Source organism: Sporothrix schenckii (genome assembly GCF_000961545.1).
Source record: "Sporothrix schenckii 1099-18 chromosome Unknown Cont47, whole genome shotgun sequence".
Taxonomy (NCBI): Eukaryota; Fungi; Ascomycota; class Sordariomycetes; order Ophiostomatales; family Ophiostomataceae; genus Sporothrix; species Sporothrix schenckii.
Window position 1 is genome coordinate 3,704,017 of NW_015971148.1, and position 19,560 is coordinate 3,723,576.

Below are 19,560 nucleotides of genomic sequence, written 5' to 3' on the forward strand. Positions count from 1 at the left end.
TTTAAAAAAAATCAAATCCAACCATCCTTTACGAGCAACGAACACCACAAGCACCGGGAACCGTTGGCGTGTCCACAGCGCATGTGCACTTTAGCGCGCAGCGGCGGGAGCAGCAGCACCAGCAGGGCCAGCGCCCGGGCGGCCGGCACCGGGAGCACGGCGACCCCTAAAGAAACGTGGTTAGTTGTGGGACAACAGGATGTGACAAGGACGGAGACGAGACAAAATAAAGGCACTTTGGAAACTCACATGAAGGTGCGGCTGACGAAAGAGACAGCAATCATAAACATCCAGCTGGGCACCGCGTTGAAGAACCACAGGACGTAGCCAATGGGGACAGCCAGGCCAAGCTCGGCCAGCTGGCCGTCGAGCGGGTGGAAATAGCCGTCGATCTGGTGGAAGTTGGTGCGTGCCTTGTCCTCGTACAGGTTCACATAGGTCTCGGGGGTCGACGTGGTGAAGTTCAGGCGCTTGACGTAGATGTCGGTCTTGGCCGGCTTGGGCAGCAGCTCAAAGATGTACAGGTAGCCGGGGCTGGACGACCAGCTGTTGCACAGGACGGGCTGGTCATCGCAGTTGATGATGCCGGCGTGTGCGCTGGTGGCAGCGGACGTCTTGACGGTTGCGGCGTAGAAAGCCGACTCGATGATAGCGCAGTGGCCTAGATAGGAGACGATGTTAGCAAATGTACACAACACTACATAACACTAGAGAGCCAGAAACGAAAGAAGGAAAAGAAAACTATGCGCGCTGCATACCGAAGCAAGTCTTGTTACGGCCCGTGATCAGAATGCGCCACTCCTCGGGGACCGTAGCATCCGGCTTGACCGTCGAGTAGAGGGTGCTCTCCCAGTTGCTCAGAGTCAGCTCGGTTGGGGTAGTGGAGGAAGAACCGGTCGCCGGGGCAGCACCGCCAGTAGCTGGCCCAGACGAAGCAGAATCGCCGGTGGCAGCTTCGGGGGCGCCGACGCCGAGCGAACCCAGCAGGTTCTGGAACTGCGCGCGGTACTGGCCGAACAGGCCGCCGTCCTCAGCAGCAGCGCCCAGGAGCGGCAGTGCCATAAGGGCCGATTTCGTCGAGAAGCGCATTGTTGCGGATGTGAGTATATGTGCGTGGACGTTCAAAAAAAGAAAAAGGGGGCACGACCGAGTAAAATAGACAGTGAGAAAGTGAGGAATGAGAGCAACAGGAAGGGGGAAGGGAAAATTAAGCCCAAAGGTGCTGGAGGAACGGTATTAACAGAGATAAAGAGACCCGACAAGAGGATCTGAAAACGGGGTTTGCAAAGGAAGGACACGAAAGAAGCTGCAGAAGATGGAGGTTATGGAGATGCCGATGGGAAGAAGCTAGATGAGGAGAGGAGGCCAGATGTTTGAAGAAGGGGACAGAAAAGGGAAGCTGCTTCCTAGTCGAACTGCGCGTGTCGAACGGGTCGCATGGAGACGGGCCGTGTTTTCTGTTGTCTTATTGGGCAGTGCTATGAGACTTCTACCCAGTGCGCGTTGCTGACACCACTGTTTGATCACTGTGCAACCTCTTGTGCAATTTTAGTGGCCGGACAGTGCCAATCACGCTAGCGGGGAACTAGGCAGAGTGAAGCAGAAACTGCCAAAAGATGAGGGAAGGAACGACCTGGCAACACCTTCACTGCTCTGGAAGACGAGTGCGTTCCTTCAGAAGCGGAGCCATAGAACCATGCGGAAGTTTTGATTTTTCTTCCAGAAAATGACAAAAGTTATGCCAACCTGGGCTTCACGCTGCATGGGCTGTTCGTATTCTGGGGGATTGCAACAGCATACAGCGCAAATGTACGGCATACTAATTCCGCAGTGGAGAGGCGACTAGGCCGCAGTACAATAACGCAAGCTCTGCAGGAGCTGCCATAGCTCCTGCCCTGTCAGCCTGTCAAGCCTGAGACTTTGGTAACTATCGCTTCTGCTCGGTGGACAAGTTTAGTGGGCTGCGGGGACTGGTCGCCTCGAGTGATGGGGACCAGCTAGCTCTTGCTAATTACGGATAAAGTGTCTTTAGAGGTTTTTGCACTGTAATATGAAGCATTTTGCAGGATGTGACCGCAGGAATGGCGAGAATTTAGATAGCTAGCCCTTTGAATCGTGTTATTATGGGATACCGGGAAAAGGTCAATGTTAACGAGCTTCGTTATCCACTATATTCATGGCAGGCCATGCCGTTCAATGACAACAGATATTGCCAACTGAAACCAATTGATATCACGTGATTCTCACGCAAAGGCAACCACAAGGCTGCCCCACAAATCACTAGAAACTGATGTTGATAACGATAGCGAGCACCATGTGCTGTAAATGGCCTGGGCGCGCTCAAAAGTCGCGATCTTGAGACGCGACAACCTGACGACACAAGGCTCCAACAATACATCGCAGCAATGGTATGTTTCCGCCTCTTGAGGATGTTGTTTTACGACTTATCAAGCTAATAAATACCACCTTTCACCACTCAGGCTCGAATAAACACGTCCTTTGGAAGCGACCAAGGTGCAACGGCGTTGGGCGCGTCACAGAAAACAACAAAACGCGGCCGCAAGGCCAATACTGACGCTGAAGCCGATCGGCCCAGCAAGCGAGCCCGGAAAGAGGCCGAGCCAGAGCCAGAGCCACGACGGAGCCGACGCGACAGAAATGTGCGTGACGGCAACATTTCGTCAAAAACGGGCGGACCGAGCGCGCAGCCTGAGTCGTCGTCTGTGACCATTACGGGTGCCAAGGCATCCAAATCGAAAGCAGGAAAGGCAGAAAAGACAAATAAGACGACAAAAGCCAACAGGGTGCGTACAGTAGCAGAACCATCAGCCGATACCCCGAAGCGAAAAGCTGGCCGGCCACATAGAGCGAGTGCAACTGCAGATGAGGTGCCACCGCCGACAAAGACTACGAAACCAGCCGAACATTCAAAGACAAAGAAGCGAGCGAGGACGGAAAAGACAGTAGGAGCGGAAACGACCGCTGTCGAGACATTGACCTCCAGTCCACAGCAGACGAGAAAGCGTGGTCGAAAACCAAAGCAGCGCGACGAAGACAGCGACAGAACCAGAGACGCTGCTGAGGAGCTAGAACCGGAGCTTGAGCAGCCGTCAGAGCTAGATCAAGATCCAGAAGAGAGGGCTGAGGATGCAGGGCGACGACGCCGCCAGAGTGGTGGTGGACGCGCTCAGCCCCCGAGCCAGCATTTTGCTCAGCTAGTCCCCCGCACGCGTTACATACCCCTCGCTACCATGGCGAACAAGTGGGCGCCGCTCGAGCGCGAAGCCATTGCCGCCGTACAGTCCCTCCTGGAAGAGTGTGCACGGCCGGTCATATCGCGCGTCGGCGCCAACGCCGGCGCCAGCGGAGGTGGTGCAGCCGTGGAGCGGCGCCAGGAGCAAACGCGGCAGGCCATTGCCAGCGTAACGCGCCGCGTGCGATCCAAGCTCGTCAAAGGCATCCCCTTCCCACCAGGCACGGTGCACATTGTGTCCCGTCGCGGACGCCCCAGCACAAAGCCACTGCCCGACGACGACCGCAATGGTCTCGCGGCCGACTTCAACTTTGAGCGCGCCGTCGAGGAAGCTCATGCTCTCGAGCAGCAGCTCAGTCCGCTGCAGCATGCCGTTGCCTTGCTCGAGCGCGAGCGCAAACACGAAGAAGAGGCACTGGCGGCCGACTATGCTGCGTTGCGGCAGCTTGAGACCAACGCGCAGGCCGACCTGCGCACGTGGCGCGATCGAACACGACGGGCGCACGTGCTAGCTCCAGTGGACGTCGGCGACAACAGGTCCCTGAAAGGGGGCAACGACGACAGCCTGCAATTTGTGGAGCTTGCGAAACGAGCGCCTGCCTTGGGTGGCAACGACCATGGCAAGGACGAGAATGAGAATAACGAAAACGGACAGAGCAGGGACAAGAGTCAAAACGGAGGTCTTTTTGAGGTATTTCTTCTTTTTACTCGTGTCTCCCATGTATCGTGTGGGCCCCCACTAACAAATAATACAGCATCTCGACAAGGACCTATCTACAGTGGCAGCGCAACTCAGCAACCACATGGACAGTCTCAAGAGCAACCTTCAGCAGATCGCTGGCGTCCTGCCCGCCATGACCCAGACCAAGGCGGCGTTGCAGCACGTTCTTCACCAGCGGCTTGATCCTGAAAAATATGAGCGTATCATTCTCGGCCCGTAAAGCCCAAAGCATTGGGCCTGATTTTGGGTGCCCTAATTTTTGTACACTATATACTCCAATCTGCTCCGATCCCGCTGTCCCGAGGCTATAATGAATTGAACGATTAATACGGCGCAAGCGTAAGTCTGCAAATCTGCATATTTGATATTGTAACAGTGTTCGTGCTAGCGGCTCAACCGTCTCTGGCGGCACCCGTCCCAAGAGCCAAGATTCTGGCCATCCCATGCTTCCCCCCCCCCCTCCTGTAACCGTGCCATCTGTGCCGTTCTTGCAAGCGAAGCTCTCCCGTCTTCTCCAATTCGAGAAACTGGGAATAGGCTCTGACTCCAAAAAGTGCCCAGTAGATCTTAAGATGTGAAGGAACTGCAACGGGGACGGCAATAAACTCGTAAACGCCAGGACCATGCTGTCGAAACGGTGATCAATTGCAATTAGTGTTCTGCAATTGACCAATTGATCTCTTGGATTGCCCTGGAAACCTCAAATTAATCAACTGGATGTCGCTATGTCGTGCTAGTGGCAACGTCAGCACAAAGAAGCTCCTATACGTCCCGCAACGGAGCTCTGGACCTGCGTTTACAGCGACCGTTAACTGCACAGAGTCAGAAAACCCGGTCTCGCCCACCCGCCCCTCCTTCAGCTTCTTTGCCCCTCCGAATCAGGAGAAGAATCAGACTCCCACATCGCGCCATCAGAATGAGGAAAGAACTACCCCACCATAGAAAGTTTTTTCTCAATTATCGTTTTCTCACCCCAGCCTGACAGTCCAGTCGTTCTTGCCTCTCCTCTGGTTCGTGCTCCTTTTTGTCCACCCCCGCCTTCTCTTTCCGGCGCACATTTGTTGAGTAATTACGACGTATTGTCATACAGAAACTGCAGAAACGGAGAAAGAGTGCTGGAGCTCACCCACTTTTCCCCAACGAGCTCACCGTTCCTGCTCGTGCACTTCCTCCCCTTGTGCCTTCTCACTTCTCGTGGTACCCGTAACTCGCACTACGCAAACTTCCGTATCAAGTAATTGACTCTTAATTTCGCGTCCCTTTGTACCTTCCCGTAGCGCAGCAACCAGTGAGAAAGCATGCACGTTGGAGCATGTGGAAGAGAAGACACAATTGACAGTAACGGCAACCGCGTTGTCCCTCCCACTATCACACCGCCCTGTTAGCCGCTTGCACCTTCTCTGCTCCTGCTATTAAAAAATCTTCGCCTTCCCACATCCCGCCTTTTGATTTCGCCTCCTTTTCTTCTCCTTCTTCTTCTTCTCCCTCCTTTCTTCTTTTCCCCCCTCTCCTTTCACCATACGCTCTCACGTTTCTCTGTTCATCCGACGATTCTCCTCCGGACGGACTTTTCTGTACGTATCACATGCTTCCAGCACAATATCTTCCCATGGCTCGCCTTCTTCCTCTCCATAAGTGTACAGATGCCCGAGTTCTCACGAACTCAGGATCTCACAACCTCACGTTATTTTCTCCTCACCACGCCTCGCTCAATGCTCTCTTCTTCACGTCTTCTCTTCCGCCTGCTAACTCCTGTCTTCAGTCACTTCTCCCCACAGATACCCCCCACACCACACAACAAGATGGTTCAGTCATCGATCCTCGGTTTCCCCCGCATGGGTGTGAACCGTGACCTGAAGAAGGCTACTGAGGCTTGTATGTTCTTTCCGTCCTCGCTCCCTTTGCTCAGGATACGAAGGATGATGGTTAACAATCGCAGACTGGGGCGGCAAGATCTCCCAGGCTGACCTCCTGGCTGAGGCCAAGCGCCTCCGTCTGGCTCACTGGAAGATCCAGAAGGATGCCGGCGTCGATGTTATCCCTAGCAACGACTTTGCCCTGTACGATCAGGTCCTGAGCCACATCCAGGACTTTGGTGTACGTTTCTCTCAGCTCTTCTCTCAGATTTGTTCTCGCTTTGCTCTCAAGCTGCCCTTATATTGGAACCCGCACTAACAACTTGCAGGCCGTCCCTGAGCGGTACACCAGCGCCAAGCTCGATGCCATTGACACCTACTTCGCCCTGGGCCGTGGCCACCAGAAGAACGGCGTCGACCTGCCGTCCCTGGAGATGGTCAAGTGGTTCGACTCCAACTACCACTACGTCAAGCCCACGCTGCAGGACAACCAGACCTTCTCTCTGGTTGAGAAGCCCAAGGCGGTTGCTGAGTTCCTCGAGGCCAAGGAGGCTGGAATTGCCACCCGCCCCGTTCTCGTCGGCCCCGTCACCTTCCTGCACCTGGCCAAGGCCGACCGTGGCCAGTCCGTGGACCCCATTGACCTGCTCGAGAAGCTCCTGCCCGTCTACGACGCCCTCCTGGCCCAGCTGAAGGAGGCTGGCGCCGAGACCGTCCAGATCGACGAGCCCGTCCTGGTCTTCGACCTGCCCGCGAAGACCAAGGCCGCCTTCAAGACCGCCTACGAGCACTTTGCGGCCGAGGCCGCCAAGCTGCCCAAGCTGGTCTTCGCCACCTACTTTGGTGACATTGTCCACAACCTGGAGGCTGTCCCCAAGGACGTCTACGCCGTCCACGTCGACCTGGTCCGCAACCCTGAGCAGCTCGACGCCGTCATTGGTGCCCTGGGCCCCAAGACCGTTCTGTCCGTCGGTGTTGTCGACGGCCGTAACATTTGGAAGACCAACCTGAAGCGCGCTGTTGAGACCGTCGAGGCCGCTATCCAGAAGCTTGGCAAGGACCGCGTCATTGTCGCCACTTCCAGCTCTCTGCTGCATACTCCCCACACGCTGGCCAGCGAGAAGAAGCTGGACCCTGAGATTGCCGACTGGTTCTCCTTCGCCGTCGAGAAAGCCAGCGAGGTCGCCGTCATTGCCAAGGCCGTGACTGATGGCCCCGCCGCCGTCAGCGAGCAGCTCGCTGCCAACGCCAAGTCCATGGAGGCCCGTGCCTCCTCCAGCCGCACCAACGACCCCAAGGTCAAGGAGCGCCAGGCCCAGATCAAGCCCGCCGACTACAACCGCAAGTCGGAGTTCCCTGAGCGTATCTCCCAGCAACAGAAGAAGCTAAACCTGCCCCTGTTCCCCACCACGACCATCGGCTCGTTCCCCCAGACCAAGGAGATCCGTCTGCAGCGCAACAAGCTCACCAAGAACGAGATCACCGAGGCCGAGTACGACCGCTTCATCGAGAAGGAGATTGACGAGAACGTCCGCATCCAGGACGAGCTCGGCCTGGATGTCTACGTCCACGGTGAGCCGGAGCGCAACGACATGGTCCAGTACTTTGGTGAGCGCCTGAACGGCTATGCCTTCACCACGCACGCCTGGGTTCAGAGCTACGGCTCGCGCTGCGTCCGCCCTCCCATCATTGTCGGCGACATCTCGCGCCCTGCCCCCATGACCGTCAAGGAGAGCAAGTACGCTGCCTCGGTCTCCAAGAAGCCGATGAAGGGTATGCTGACGGGCCCCGTCACCTGCCTGCGGTGGTCGTTCCCCCGTGATGACGTTCACCAGTCTGTCCAGGCCGAGCAGCTCGCTCTGGCTCTGCGCGACGAGGTCGTCGACCTGGAGAAGGCCGGCATTGACGTCATCCAGGTGGACGAGCCTGCGCTACGTGAGGGTCTGCCCCTGCGCTCCGGCAAGGAGCGTGAGGCCTACCTCGACTGGGCCGTCAAGGCTTTCCGCCTGTCCACCACCGGTGTTGAGGACTCGACTCAGATCCACTCGCACTTCTGCTACTCTGAGTTCCAGGACTTCTTCCACGCCATTGCTGCCCTGGACGCCGATGTTCTGTCCATTGAGAACAGCAAGTCGGACGCCAAGCTGCTGAAGGTCTTTGTCGACTCGGCCTACCCCCGCCACATCGGCCCCGGTGTCTACGACATCCACTCGCCCCGCATTCCCAGCGAGCAGGAGATCCATGACCGCATTGAGGAGATGCTGCAGTTCCTCAAGCCCGAGCAGCTGTGGATCGACCCCGACTGCGGTCTCAAGACCCGCCAGTGGACCGAGACCAAGGCTGCCCTGGTCAACATGGTCAACGCTGCGAAGGCTTTCCGCGAGAAGTACTCGAAGCAGTAAAGTGCGGCGCTTCTGCTTTCCTCCTTTTGTTCCCCACGATGTTTATTTTTTCAACACTCATCTTGCGCATATTTCATCATTTTGATTTTTCAGTTCCATTTATGTGAGACGACAGTTTTTTCGCTTCATCTTTCCGTGGCACTCTCTCCTGTGTGGCACGGTTCGATTTCAACATCGGCGTTTGGACACGATTGTTTTTCTGTTTCTGGTTTTTATCTTTGCTCCTTTCATTTGACGTCAAAAGCTGGCTGGGACAAAAGCATTCAACATTTTGTTTACACGAAGGGTACTCTAGAGGCAGGGAAGGGCATTATGGAAGGTTTGCAATCAAACGGTGTTATTATTAGGGGACAGTCCTTTTCAACCGGATACCCATATGGAGTGTACTCTTTGTCACGGTCGACAAGAGTGGAAGACGACTCTTAGTCTTAGTTTGATAGCTCAACTCCAATAAGGAGTAAGAATGTAAGACCACTTACAAACGCAACACGGTCGACCAAGCTTGAAAAGTGATACGAATATGCCGTACAAAGTAAACTGCAATAGCGATGTGCACCGCGACCATGCAAGCCGTCTCCTCAACGAGCGACGACTTGGCATGCAGATCCAAAACAAGCACCGCTGCGCAAGACCGGTCTGGGCCAGGCCTAAAATTCGTGTGAACTGGGCCAAGCCGCGCTGCGCATTGCGAGTGGCCGGCAGAGGCCAGACAAGAAAACCAGCAAAGAAAAGAAGGTTATTCGGAATTGGGACGGATTGCATAACACAAAACGACTGGGTACATACAGGCCTTGGCTGGACAGCCACCAATGCTGCTGTCAGGGTCGGCCAGATGGAGGCCATGCAAAGGGGGAGGCCGGGGACAGGTATTTCATGTTTTGTGTTTTGTGTTTTGCATTTTTGTGTTTTCGTGCAGAAGGCCTAATAAGCAGCCCAAGTTGTAAAAAATGCTTGTGGGCTGCGGGTGCCGTAAGAAAGGCTCAATCATGTTGTCGTGTTTGACACACGATACCATGGCGCGACGGCAGACGTTATGGTGGGGATTTCCTTTGCAAGATGCCTTTGGAGGGTGGTGGGTTAAGACGTATCGACCGGGATCCTGGGACAGGGACATTCTTAGGGAAGCAGCAGAGAATATAGAGGCGCAAAAGAGGCGCAAAAGAAGGCCGCCGCTTTTGCGCGTTTCACATACTCCAGGGGCAGGAGACATGAGCCTCATGTCGCCCAATTAGGAAAGACGGCCCCGTCACTAATACCACCAAGACCACGTCTTCACACAAAACCACGAGACCAGGCAAGGGCCACTAGGTCTAGGCCTCAAGAGCGGGATTGAATACTGGTTCTCGTAGAGTTATTGCACCACTTCACGCATCGTTCTTGCTCATTATGCCATTTCCCACTGTCGGAGCCCCTCCTCTCCTTCTCTTTTCTGTTCTTTTCTGTGGAGTCAACAAGCGTGTGAGATACGTTGAGGCAGGAGCGAATGGTTTCAACTGCTGCTCTGAGCAGGTCGCCCGTCAACACTGCCCCGTTCCCTTTCCCCCTTTCTCACCATCAACATCGACTTCTGGGTCCTGCTTCAGACAACACAAACCCAAATCTGCGACCAATTCTCATACCGACACCCTTGCTTCCATTCATTTTGCCCACCGTTTGGCCACTTCTGTTGCACCTTGATTCACAGATTACTATTTGTTTGCCAGTCAAGTGGGTGGCCACAGATAATAGTGGCCAACAACCGACCATTGACCGAAAGATCAGCTGTATTGTTCTGTTCTGTTTGGCCTTTGCTCTCATGTCCTTCGGCCTGTCTTGCTACCTGTCTGGTCCGGCCCCCCAACTCCTGGTGGCTTTGCTCGTCCTCCTAGCTCAGATCATTCATGCCGTCCTGTCATACCTCACATCAGGCCACAGGCGTTCTTGTTTTCTGCCCGAGCGACGAGCCTATCCTCGCGTCGATCCGGCCTCGACCACCGCTCTCATCTAGTACCTTTCCGTCTTTCTGTCTGCTTTGTGCCAGCATTTCCGCGCGCCTTTTCGTTGGACTCCGAAGAGGCGCAGGTGTCCGATCATCCTGACATTGGACGAGGATCGACCCAGCAAGACCAGGTACGGATGGGTATGCACCTAATGATCTGTTCCCAGGGCATCTGTGTACAAGCACACGCAAATCTTCCAAAACCTGTCTGTCAGTGGGCCAAGGACACTCCATGTGCGTCTTTACGTTGTGCCCTGGACTGTATCTAGCCGAGCAGTAAGAGAGGCAAATGTTTGGCCGCAAAAAAATAAAATAAAAAAGGAATACTCACATCAGCAACAGTTACGGAATACGCCATACTTTCACCCCCTTTTTGTCGCACACCTGCATCGTCGTGTCAACACCAGGTGGTTACTTGGCCCTTGTTATTGTCAGTGGTGTTCACACCCCACCACATGGGCCGTGCTGAGCCTCTTCATTGTCAAACAGTTTGAAAACCAGGTCAATGTTTGTCCTCGGATACGCTGGCTTCTGGTGGTCCAATCGGAGCTTGTCAAGGACTACCTTTTATTAAATCACTCACTCATACATTCATCTACTTCACGAGACAGTTTACCGCCAGGACAAAACTCGCCAAAAGCTTGCCAGAGAAAAATTTCATTCCGCGACCCTAGCAATGACGCCTCCCTCACTATTTGCTTTTCCCGTCATTGATGGTTTGCAACATGACCAGACATCCCGTTGCCAGCGTTACCTTTCTCCTCCAGCGTCTACGTGAAGGGTCTCATCCTGTCGCTGTCTGTTCTTCTCGGTGGGCATGGGACATTTCGGGATACCACTTAGCAGCGTAGACTCTATGATGTCTTGAGTCCGAGTCTTAAATTAATGTCTAAAGAGGGTTACGTAACAGTGTTTTACGCCTCTCTGACTTCGCTTCTGGGCCTTCAGGCAGTCCTTGTTGACCTCCATAAACAACCTCTTTTGCGGACAATAAGTTCACACATTCGACACTAAACTCAAGCTCAACGGCAACATGTGCATCGGCATGACGGCGTCTGCCGAGTTGACGGAAGACGACAAAAGTTGTGCGGATGGTGGCAGTGATTTTCGCAGATCATAGTTGGTCAATAAGATCCACCGCGGTTCATGCCTCTGCTGCCCTCCCTCCCCCCTTCTTTCGTTTTTCTTTCTTCGCCTCGGAAATGATCAGCGTGTTAACAGATGCGAACGAACCTTCTTCCTGGCTTTTGCTGGTTCGACAGGTGGCTTAACTCTTTATGTGTCCATGCACGCAAGGGTGGAAGGGTGGTACCTAGATCGTGAACAGGGATCTGGGACGGGTGGATACGCTGGGACGGCCTTGACCCAGGGGTTTGTGTCCCAGATGTACCCCCAGCATATCCCAGACAGGAGAGGCTTCGCCTCGGCTGGACCAGGGCGGCGGCTAGCATGGTGTCCAAGTTAACACCGCCTTCCGCTTGAACAAGGATGCGTGTAAGAGAAGAGGGGCTGCATCAACGACATCAATGACATTCATATCGTCGACATGGCGCCAAGATATCCAACTTCAAATACTCCTCGATCTCTCCCTCTTGTCTTCAGTTTTTTTCTTCTCCTTTCCTCGTCATCCTTTTCACACTCTTTCTTCACTTTCCGCACCTTGTCCAGTCTTAACGACTCTCTTTTATTTTCACTTTCACTTCTTTTTCAAAGCTTCTAGCTAAGCTATTCCATTCTCTTCTGCAAGACAGTTTTCTTCCAAACAAAACGTTACAACCCTTTTCTCTCATTTTGAGCTCGGTATCAAACTTTTTTAACTACTTTCTTCTATTCGTGGAATTGACTTTCACTCTTTTTTTTTCAAAGCCAAAGATACCCTCGTACAGAAACCTTTCTCTTCTTGCCAGCTGGATATTTATCGCTCTCTACACATCACCAACATCATCCAAGAAAACACTTCAGTCTCGTTTTATTTACATCGTCGAAATGCAGCTCACCAACGCCCTTCTTGTCGGCCTCTACGCCCTGGCCTCCTCGGCCCACTATGTGCCCAACCTCAAGAGCCACAACATTGTCTTTGCCCGTGGTGACAAGCACCACGGTGGTGGCAAGAATGGCGGCGGCAAGATCGTCAGCAACAGCACTACCAACGCCGTGTCTTCGGTTGTGTCTTCGGTCGTTTCTTCGGCCATTTCTTCAGCCGCCTCTGAGGCTGTGTCTTCTTCCTCGGTCCTGCCAATCTCGTCATCTGCCCCCCCTCCTGTCAACAACGCGGCTTCCAGCTCGGTTGCTGCTGTGAACGCGTCCAGCGTTGCCAACTTTGCCAACACCACATCCTCTGCTGCTCTTATCTCGACGTCTGCCGTGGCTGCAGCTTCCGGCGGACTGACCACTCTGACGGTCCAAACCACCAACGTCGTCACCGTCATTTCGTGCGCCGCCACCATTACCAACTGCCCTGCTGCCACGAACACGGCGGCCCTGTCTTCGCTCCCTGCCGAGGCCCTGACTACAGTCCTCGTGACGAACACGGTCGTGCTCACTACCACCGTCTGCCCCATCACTGCTGTCGGCTCCATCTCCTCGAGCGTTATCAGCGCTTTCAGCACTGGTGCCATCACTGGCTCCACTCTGACTTCGTCGGCTGTTGCCACTGACGCCGCTTCATCGTTCACCACCACCAAGACTCAGGTTGTGACCTCCACCGTCACGTCCGAGATAGTCGTTACGACGCAGAAGGTTGTGACCGTGACACTTGGCGGCGGTAACGGCCACGGTAACGGCAACGGTGGCGAAGGCACCCGCGTCGTCACCAGCACCATCACGTCGACCTTCACCTCGACCATGACAACCGAGGTTGTCCAGACCACCACGGTTGTCAGCTCTGGTTCCAGCTCTGGTTCAGGCTCCAGCTCTGGCTCTAGCAGCAGCTCTTCCAGCTCGAGCTCGTCCGGCTCTAGCTCCGATTCTAGCTCCGGTTCTAGCTCCGGCAGCTCCTCTAGCTCCAGCTCGTCGTCCTCCTCGGGCTCGTCTTCCGGCTCGTCTTCGGGATCTTCGTCTGGCTCGTCCGGTTCTTCAGGCTCGGGCATCGATTCTCAGGGGCAGTGCTCAATCATTGCCACGGTCACCGTGACCCAGGCTCCTACTACTGTCTACGTGACCGTGACCGGCGCTGCCGGCAACAACAACGCTGCCGCCACCACAACTGCGGCTGCTGGTTCCGGCAGCTCCTCCAGCTCGAGTTCGTCCAGCTCGAGTTCATCCGGCTCAAGTTCGTCCGGCTCTAGCTCTGGCAGCTCCTCTAGCTCCTCAGGCTCGTCCTCGTCTTCTGGTAGCGATAGCTCCAGCAACAATGCCAGCGACGGGTCTGGCGCCGACGAGTGTTCGGCTGACTCGGTCGTCTCATCCACCATCACCGTGGCTGCCACCACTGCTGCTAGCTCGGCTGCCATCACTGCTGCGCCCTCCGCCAGCGAGTCGGAGTGCTCTGCAGATGTTGTTGTCACCCTGACCACCACTGTGTCTGCATAAACGGTTTTCGTCGTTCCTGTTTCTTTCTGGCCGCTGTTGTGTGTGACGAACGAACAACTGCGCCTCGTCTTTTGATTCGAACGAACGCCTTATGATTCTGATTTTTCTATTTTCTTTGGATTTCGTTTTAACATTCCATGTGTACCATATTCTCTTCAACCCTTTTTCTTCTCTTGTACAAACCAATCTCTCATGGTGGGGCCACCATTTCATGTGCCCACAATTCTCAGAACAAAAGACGTATATACATACACAAACCAGTTAACAAAAACCCACACGCTGATGTCAAGGCCACAGTCTTTGACGAGCATGTATTCTCTTCAAACCTATGTATAAATACAATTATTGAACAGTTTACCCATGTGCACGCTTTGTAACTTGGTTTTTTTTTTAGAAAAGAATAAAACAGTTGTTTTAAGTAATTGTTTTTTCCTATCCATAGTAATGTCCCATTATCCATCCCCCGCGGATATTAGACATGCCTACGATGTACCTTTATTCTTCCTGACATCGCTATTCACTAACATGAGATGGCCGCGACGCAAAGTAGCCAATCCCCGCTTAACCAAATTACCAAATTAAATGTAAACGAAATATTATTGTTGACCATTTATTTACAGTTATGCATTTTTTATTTTTTGATCACTGACGCGCAGCTTGTCTTTCTTTCTCTCTTCTCTCACTATGCTTCCCTTCGCTCTGGGCTTCTTTAAGACACAGCAAACGGGCATATAGTGCCTTTATTCACGTCGACGGCTGCCAGAAAAAACTTTCTGTTACCGACCCAAAAGTTTTCGAGTTTGTCATATATATGTGTACAATTTCACCTCCTCCATGCTTCCGGAGGCCTGTGTTTCTTTGACAAGTTCCTGCACAGATCTTTTCACCTTTTACCTTGGTTCCTTTTTCTGGACGGTCTTTTGGTCTTTCACATTATCAATCTTTGCGTATCGTTGTTTCTGAACGAATGCTCGCGATGATGGTCAAGAGCAAATCATACGGCATGTTTAAAGAATGGGCTTTATCCGTGATGGCGCCCTTACGCCGCTTCCTTTCCTGGTTGCAGGTGGTCTGCATTCTCACTGCCGACCTTCTTCTCACCGTCATTGCCAAGGTGTTTTATGGCTTCTGCGGTCCATTTGTCACTACCTTTGGGCTCATGGATACGAAGTCGAGGCCAACGAGATTTATGACATGCGAAGCTACCCACGAATCGAAGGCTTCTGTACAAACCACCAACAGCATCGACATCCCCAAACATAGCGGTGTATGCTACTGGACGCGTCCAGGAGAGTTATCAACGGGCGGACAAGGCCAAGCCAACTACGGTGACTTGTGGCATGAAGAGCCGGCCATCTTCTCTCTCGATGAAGAGTTGGACCAAGGCCCGAGAAAAGATGAGGCCGAAACGGTCCAAGACGAGACTGCCGGCGAGAAACGCAAGACGACCATGGCATATCGTAGCGGCGGCTACGGCGACGGGGGAAACAAGGACAAGTTTACGTGCAAAACACTGAATATGGCCAAGACAATGCAGCTTCGAAACACGCTACGACAACGAGCGGCGTTTGCGCAGGTGCTGAAGCAGTGCAGTCTGCGCACACAGCGGATCTTGTTCACGTACAGCACGGGATCGTTACTTTTGACCACACCCAGCAAGTTGCGACATGAGATTTGCCTTTTCATGGATGATGAGGACATCAAAGAGAACATTGAAGAGGACATCGAAGAGAACTTCAAAGAGGATATGGAATGTGCAGCAGCCGGAGTTGTGGACAAAGAGGATGGGAAGATGGATGATGGCCCTCTTGTCGACACCGGTGTCTCAGAGGAGACGATTCTCACGGCAGCCTCGCCCCCACCGTCGCGTCCTATGAATATTGGCAAGTCTGAAAATACAATCCTCAGGCCAGATCAAGGACAAGCATGCAAGACTCTCCAACTCGTCGATACAGCACGCACTACGAATCTCTGCGGCGGCGGCGAGCTGTCATGTTTTACGTTGTCTCGCATGGACATTATGGCCTGGGGCAGGATTGACCCGTACTCTTACACCGCCCCCATATAATCTAACGTCGGTTCTGAAGCGGACATTATGCAGATGGACCACATCGAAAATGAGTTTGACGCGGGCATATCCAGCATCGGTAATATTACGTACGATAACAACGACAACGTAAGTGACACTAGTGTTTATATGGAGGACATTTTGGCCGAGACGGATCTTTCCATTCAGATTGATACGATGATGTGTGATGGCGATGACGAGAACGACGACGATGACGACGACGATGACAACAGTTCGGTCTTTATCACTCGGTTTCCCTCGCCCGATGCATTGATATCGTATGGATGGGGCTACAACGTCGACGACGAATCCGACACCATGAGCGATACGAGCGACGATTCGTTGTTTTCGGACCTCTCCGACTCGTTCTCCCTCTTGCGGCTCGACATCGACATGGAGATCGTGGACGTCCCTACACCATCGCCGCCAATTCTCTCCAAAGCCTCGCGCGTGACCAAAGTGCGTGCACGGATGGGCGGGTGGTGGAACCGAGATGCTTGCCAGACACGTCGACAGCGGGCGCAGCACGGTACGGAACACAAGGGTCTGCTGAGAGCATTCAAGTCCAAGTTGTTGGCGGAGACGAGCAAACCGTCCATGAAGGACACGCTTTTCAGGGTGGAGACCAGAAGCACATTTGCAAATAAGAAAAGTACGAGGATGATGACGGGCCTCGCTTCGACAGTGAGGATGCTGTCGCCAAGAAAGATTAAACTTCCGAGAACGATGGAGAGGGCGCTGGTAGGCTTGACCATGGGACAAGGCCCTACAGCGTCCATCGACAATGAAGTCAGTGACACATTGATGTGTGTGGCCCATGCAAGCCATCTAGGATATGGACGCACTTTGTATGAGCACGACGTAACAGCGGCACGATCGGATGCATTTTGAGGATACGACAGCAAGGGCACACTGCTGGGCCTTATTTTCAAAGATATGTGAAACCTGTCAGGTATATTTTGAATTCTTTCAAAATACTTTGTATTCGTATCTCGTAGAGGAGAGAGCCTATGTAGTTGCTACGCTTATCCTGCCCTCCCCGTGTGTATCCCGTTTGTGAAACCCATTTTCCAATGCTGTGTGTCCGGTCCCAGTCCATCGTTGTTACCCGAGATATATGCCCTTAACTCCAAGTATAAAATAAGCACAATTACAGAAACTCAAAAAAGAGACAGAAAACAAACCAACAACATGGACGGCTGGCGGGCAGCAGAGACCCTCGTCGGGATGCCCTTCTTCTACGGCCGATTGCGAAGCTTCGTCCATCCGCTCGTGCCCGTGTTGCGTGGTCGGTCCGACGGTGTCCGGCCGCCATTACCGCGCGGGCTCTGGTTCTCAAGATCGAGATTCGCCAGCGTCTCGTCCAGCGCCGATGACATCACGGTCGCCACGCTCTCGACGCCAAACAGCCGCTGCTCGGGCACGCGACTGCCGACGACGACGGCACTGGGGTTTCCCGCACTGGCGCCGCCAGCCTTCTTCGAGGGTGGCGTACCGCCGCGTGCTGTACTCTTGCTGCCCCGGCCGTTGCCGTTGCCGTTGCCATTGCCATTCCCGTTCGGTGGCGGCGACACTACAACGCGGTTCAGCACACCGTCTTCCATGTTGTTGTGGTCCTCGTCCTCAACGGCCCAGGCATCGTCTTCGAGCACCTCCCAGTCTGGCATCATGCTCTCGCTGCTCAGCTTGGCCTTGAGCCGGTCGGCCAGCCGGTTGGGCCCCAGCAGCTTGAATGTCTGGACCGTGTCGTCGCCCAAAAACGTGTGCGTCGTGCCGTGTGCGTAGCGGCCCATGGATGGCACGGGGGCTTTGTCCGCGGCGCTGGCGCCGCCAGAATTGTCGCTGGCGCCGTTGCTCGTCGCCTTGGATGGCGTGGGTGACGGTGCCGCCGGCGTCACCGACGGCCCCGTCCCGGCCGTCGAAAAGATGCGTCCTGCCGGGTTGTTCAGCAGCTGGTTGCCAATCAGCAGGTAGTACAGGTTGCGGCCGATGCTAAAGGTGTCGTCAAACGATGTGCGGTCGCCGATCGACACGCCCTGTGAGCAGCACGCCCACGCGATGTTGTAGGCCAGCAGAGCAATGCCCTCCAAAAACATGGCATGGCCCTGGCTGTCTTCCTTGGACAGCAGCGGGAGCGCCTTGTCGAGGTAGAGCGGGCGGGCACGGGGGATGCGCTGGAAGAGGTCGCGGTTGCTATGGGGCTTGGTGGACGCCGCTGCCGCCGCTGCAGCGGCGGCTGCTGCGGTGACGGTATTTGACGACGGGCTTGCCGAGCCCGGAAATGGCACTTCGCCGTGTGAGTATGACGAAGCGAGTGAGAAGATGGTCGGACGGGGATAGTCGCGATGGGGGAGGGTGATCTCGGCCGGCAGCCGTATGGAGAGATAGTGGCAGGCAAGCACCAGGATGTGGGTGATGTGGGCGAGGCTTGTTGATATGACTTCGGCGGGGAGATCTATATTTGTTAGCTGCATGCGACAAAGTGCAAGGGGGGGCACAATATGCACGTGGAGGCTTACTGTTCATGTTGTACGGGTCCACGACCTCGAAGCCGCCAATCTCGTAGCGCATGGCGCTGCCCTTCTTGACCCGCCGCAGGCCGTACAGCTTCGACGCCTCCATGCAGAGGAAGCCGCGGGTGGCTGCCATGGCCTCGTAGCTCTGGTTCCACTTGAAGCGAGTCATTGCAATCGACCGCTCGACGTCCGCCTGCACCCGCGCTCGCCGAGCGGCCGTGCCGTTGGATGCCGCGGCGAGGTCCGACCGGCGCTGTTTCAGCTGGTCTCGCCGCCGGTCCAGCTCTGCGCGTGTGTCCTCCATCTCCCGCCGCAGCCTGGCAGCTCGTGCAGCCGTCTCGCGGGCACGGTCGAGTGCATCCTGCTGCTCGGCCGCCCATGTCTCGGCCTGCACTTTCGGTGACGGCTGGTGTTCGCCCGTCGATGGTGAACCGCTGGACGGCTCGCCGAGTGCCTTGTTCACTTGCGCCTCGAGCTGTTCGTTGTGTATTAAGGCGACAGTGTGGGCAATCCGTGGCTCGTACAGCTGGTTGCGGGCGTCGACGGCGCAGAGGAACGGGAGCCGCTGGGGGTGATAGTGCCGCCCGCAGATGTCGCAGCTCATTGTATGATTGAGGATGTGGGATTAAAGAGAATGGAGTATCGAAAGGAAGAACAGGGAAAAGAGCAAAAAGAAAAATAGAAGAAAAAAAAAGAAAAGGTCGATCAAGGGACGCCGATGGCAGTTCCGCCGCGGGTTGGTCGCAAACGTCGCCGGTCGCAAAGCATATCCAATCGAAATGGTCACCGGGCTGTGTATGGTGAATCCATGGACTGTGTTCGTTGCCGGTGAATCGAGGATCGTGGTCTGTGGTCTGTGGTTGGATGGAAAGTGTGTGCGACTGGTCGGTGGACAAAATATATTGGTTGCACGGAATGCTTCCTGCTTCCTAATCGCCAAAGGCACTTGTAGTTTCTGTTGGTTGTGTGCTTTTGGGAAGGCGCTCATTGTGTGAGAGGTTCTTGCTTATTTTGCGGTCACGTCACGGCGAGTCACAGGCTCTTTATCAGATGATGGGCAGGCGCTATCGAGCCAATCATAGGCACCTGCCCGCCTTGTGGGTTAGGCAGGAGGCACACAAGACGGCGGGCGCCTGCCTGCGTTTGGGCTAACTGCGTTCCGTTCTTGCCCCACTGTGCATCTGGGGTTCTTGCCTTGTCTAAAGTGCCAGGGCGCGGTGATCTGACAGCGCGTT

General features: G+C 54.6%; 7 protein-coding genes across 7 annotated transcripts; 5 read left to right on the forward strand and 2 right to left on the reverse strand.

Moving 5' to 3' along the window:
• Positions 1-90: 90 nt before the first annotated feature.
• On the reverse strand, positions 91-1,089 carry SPSK_04439 (peptidyl-tRNA hydrolase; the record flags this gene model as incomplete). The annotated part of the gene is made up of 3 exons (XM_016731246.1): positions 91-166; positions 250-661; positions 759-1,089. 3 exons carry the CDS (start codon positions 1,087-1,089, stop codon positions 91-93), a joined length of 819 nt encoding a protein of 272 aa, XP_016585724.1.
• A 1,236-nt stretch (positions 1,090-2,325) lies between these two features.
• SPSK_04121 (uncharacterized protein) lies at positions 2,326-4,194 on the forward strand (the record flags this gene model as incomplete). Its single annotated transcript, XM_016730932.1, has 3 exons — positions 2,326-2,412; positions 2,481-3,944; positions 4,009-4,194. The coding sequence occupies 3 exons, from the start codon at positions 2,326-2,328 to the stop codon at positions 4,192-4,194; spliced, it is 1,737 nt and encodes a 578-aa protein (XP_016585725.1).
• Positions 4,195-5,686: 1,492 nt separating this feature from the next.
• Positions 5,687-8,232, forward strand: SPSK_04003 (5-methyltetrahydropteroyltriglutamate-homocysteine S-methyltransferase; the record flags this gene model as incomplete). Its single annotated transcript, XM_016730818.1, has 3 exons — positions 5,687-5,849; positions 5,914-6,071; positions 6,160-8,232. The coding sequence occupies 3 exons, from the start codon at positions 5,687-5,689 to the stop codon at positions 8,230-8,232; spliced, it is 2,394 nt and encodes a 797-aa protein (XP_016585726.1).
• Positions 8,233-12,196: 3,964 nt separating this feature from the next.
• On the forward strand, positions 12,197-13,741 carry SPSK_04241 (lustrin a-like protein; the record flags this gene model as incomplete). Its single annotated transcript, XM_016731052.1, has 1 exon — positions 12,197-13,741. One exon carries the CDS (start codon positions 12,197-12,199, stop codon positions 13,739-13,741), a length of 1,545 nt encoding a protein of 514 aa, XP_016585727.1.
• A 979-nt stretch (positions 13,742-14,720) lies between these two features.
• Positions 14,721-15,809, forward strand: SPSK_04405 (uncharacterized protein; the record flags this gene model as incomplete). Its single annotated transcript, XM_016731212.1, has 1 exon — positions 14,721-15,809. One exon carries the CDS (start codon positions 14,721-14,723, stop codon positions 15,807-15,809), a length of 1,089 nt encoding a protein of 362 aa, XP_016585728.1.
• Positions 15,810-15,836: 27 nt separating this feature from the next.
• SPSK_04493 (uncharacterized protein) lies at positions 15,837-16,700 on the forward strand (the record flags this gene model as incomplete). Its single annotated transcript, XM_016731297.1, has 1 exon — positions 15,837-16,700. The coding sequence occupies one exon, from the start codon at positions 15,837-15,839 to the stop codon at positions 16,698-16,700; it is 864 nt and encodes a 287-aa protein (XP_016585729.1).
• A 347-nt stretch (positions 16,701-17,047) lies between these two features.
• Positions 17,048-18,929, reverse strand: SPSK_04114 (uncharacterized protein; the record flags this gene model as incomplete). Its single annotated transcript, XM_016730925.1, has 2 exons — positions 17,048-18,264; positions 18,329-18,929. The coding sequence occupies 2 exons, from the start codon at positions 18,927-18,929 to the stop codon at positions 17,048-17,050; spliced, it is 1,818 nt and encodes a 605-aa protein (XP_016585730.1).
• Positions 18,930-19,560: the final 631 nt, after the last annotated feature.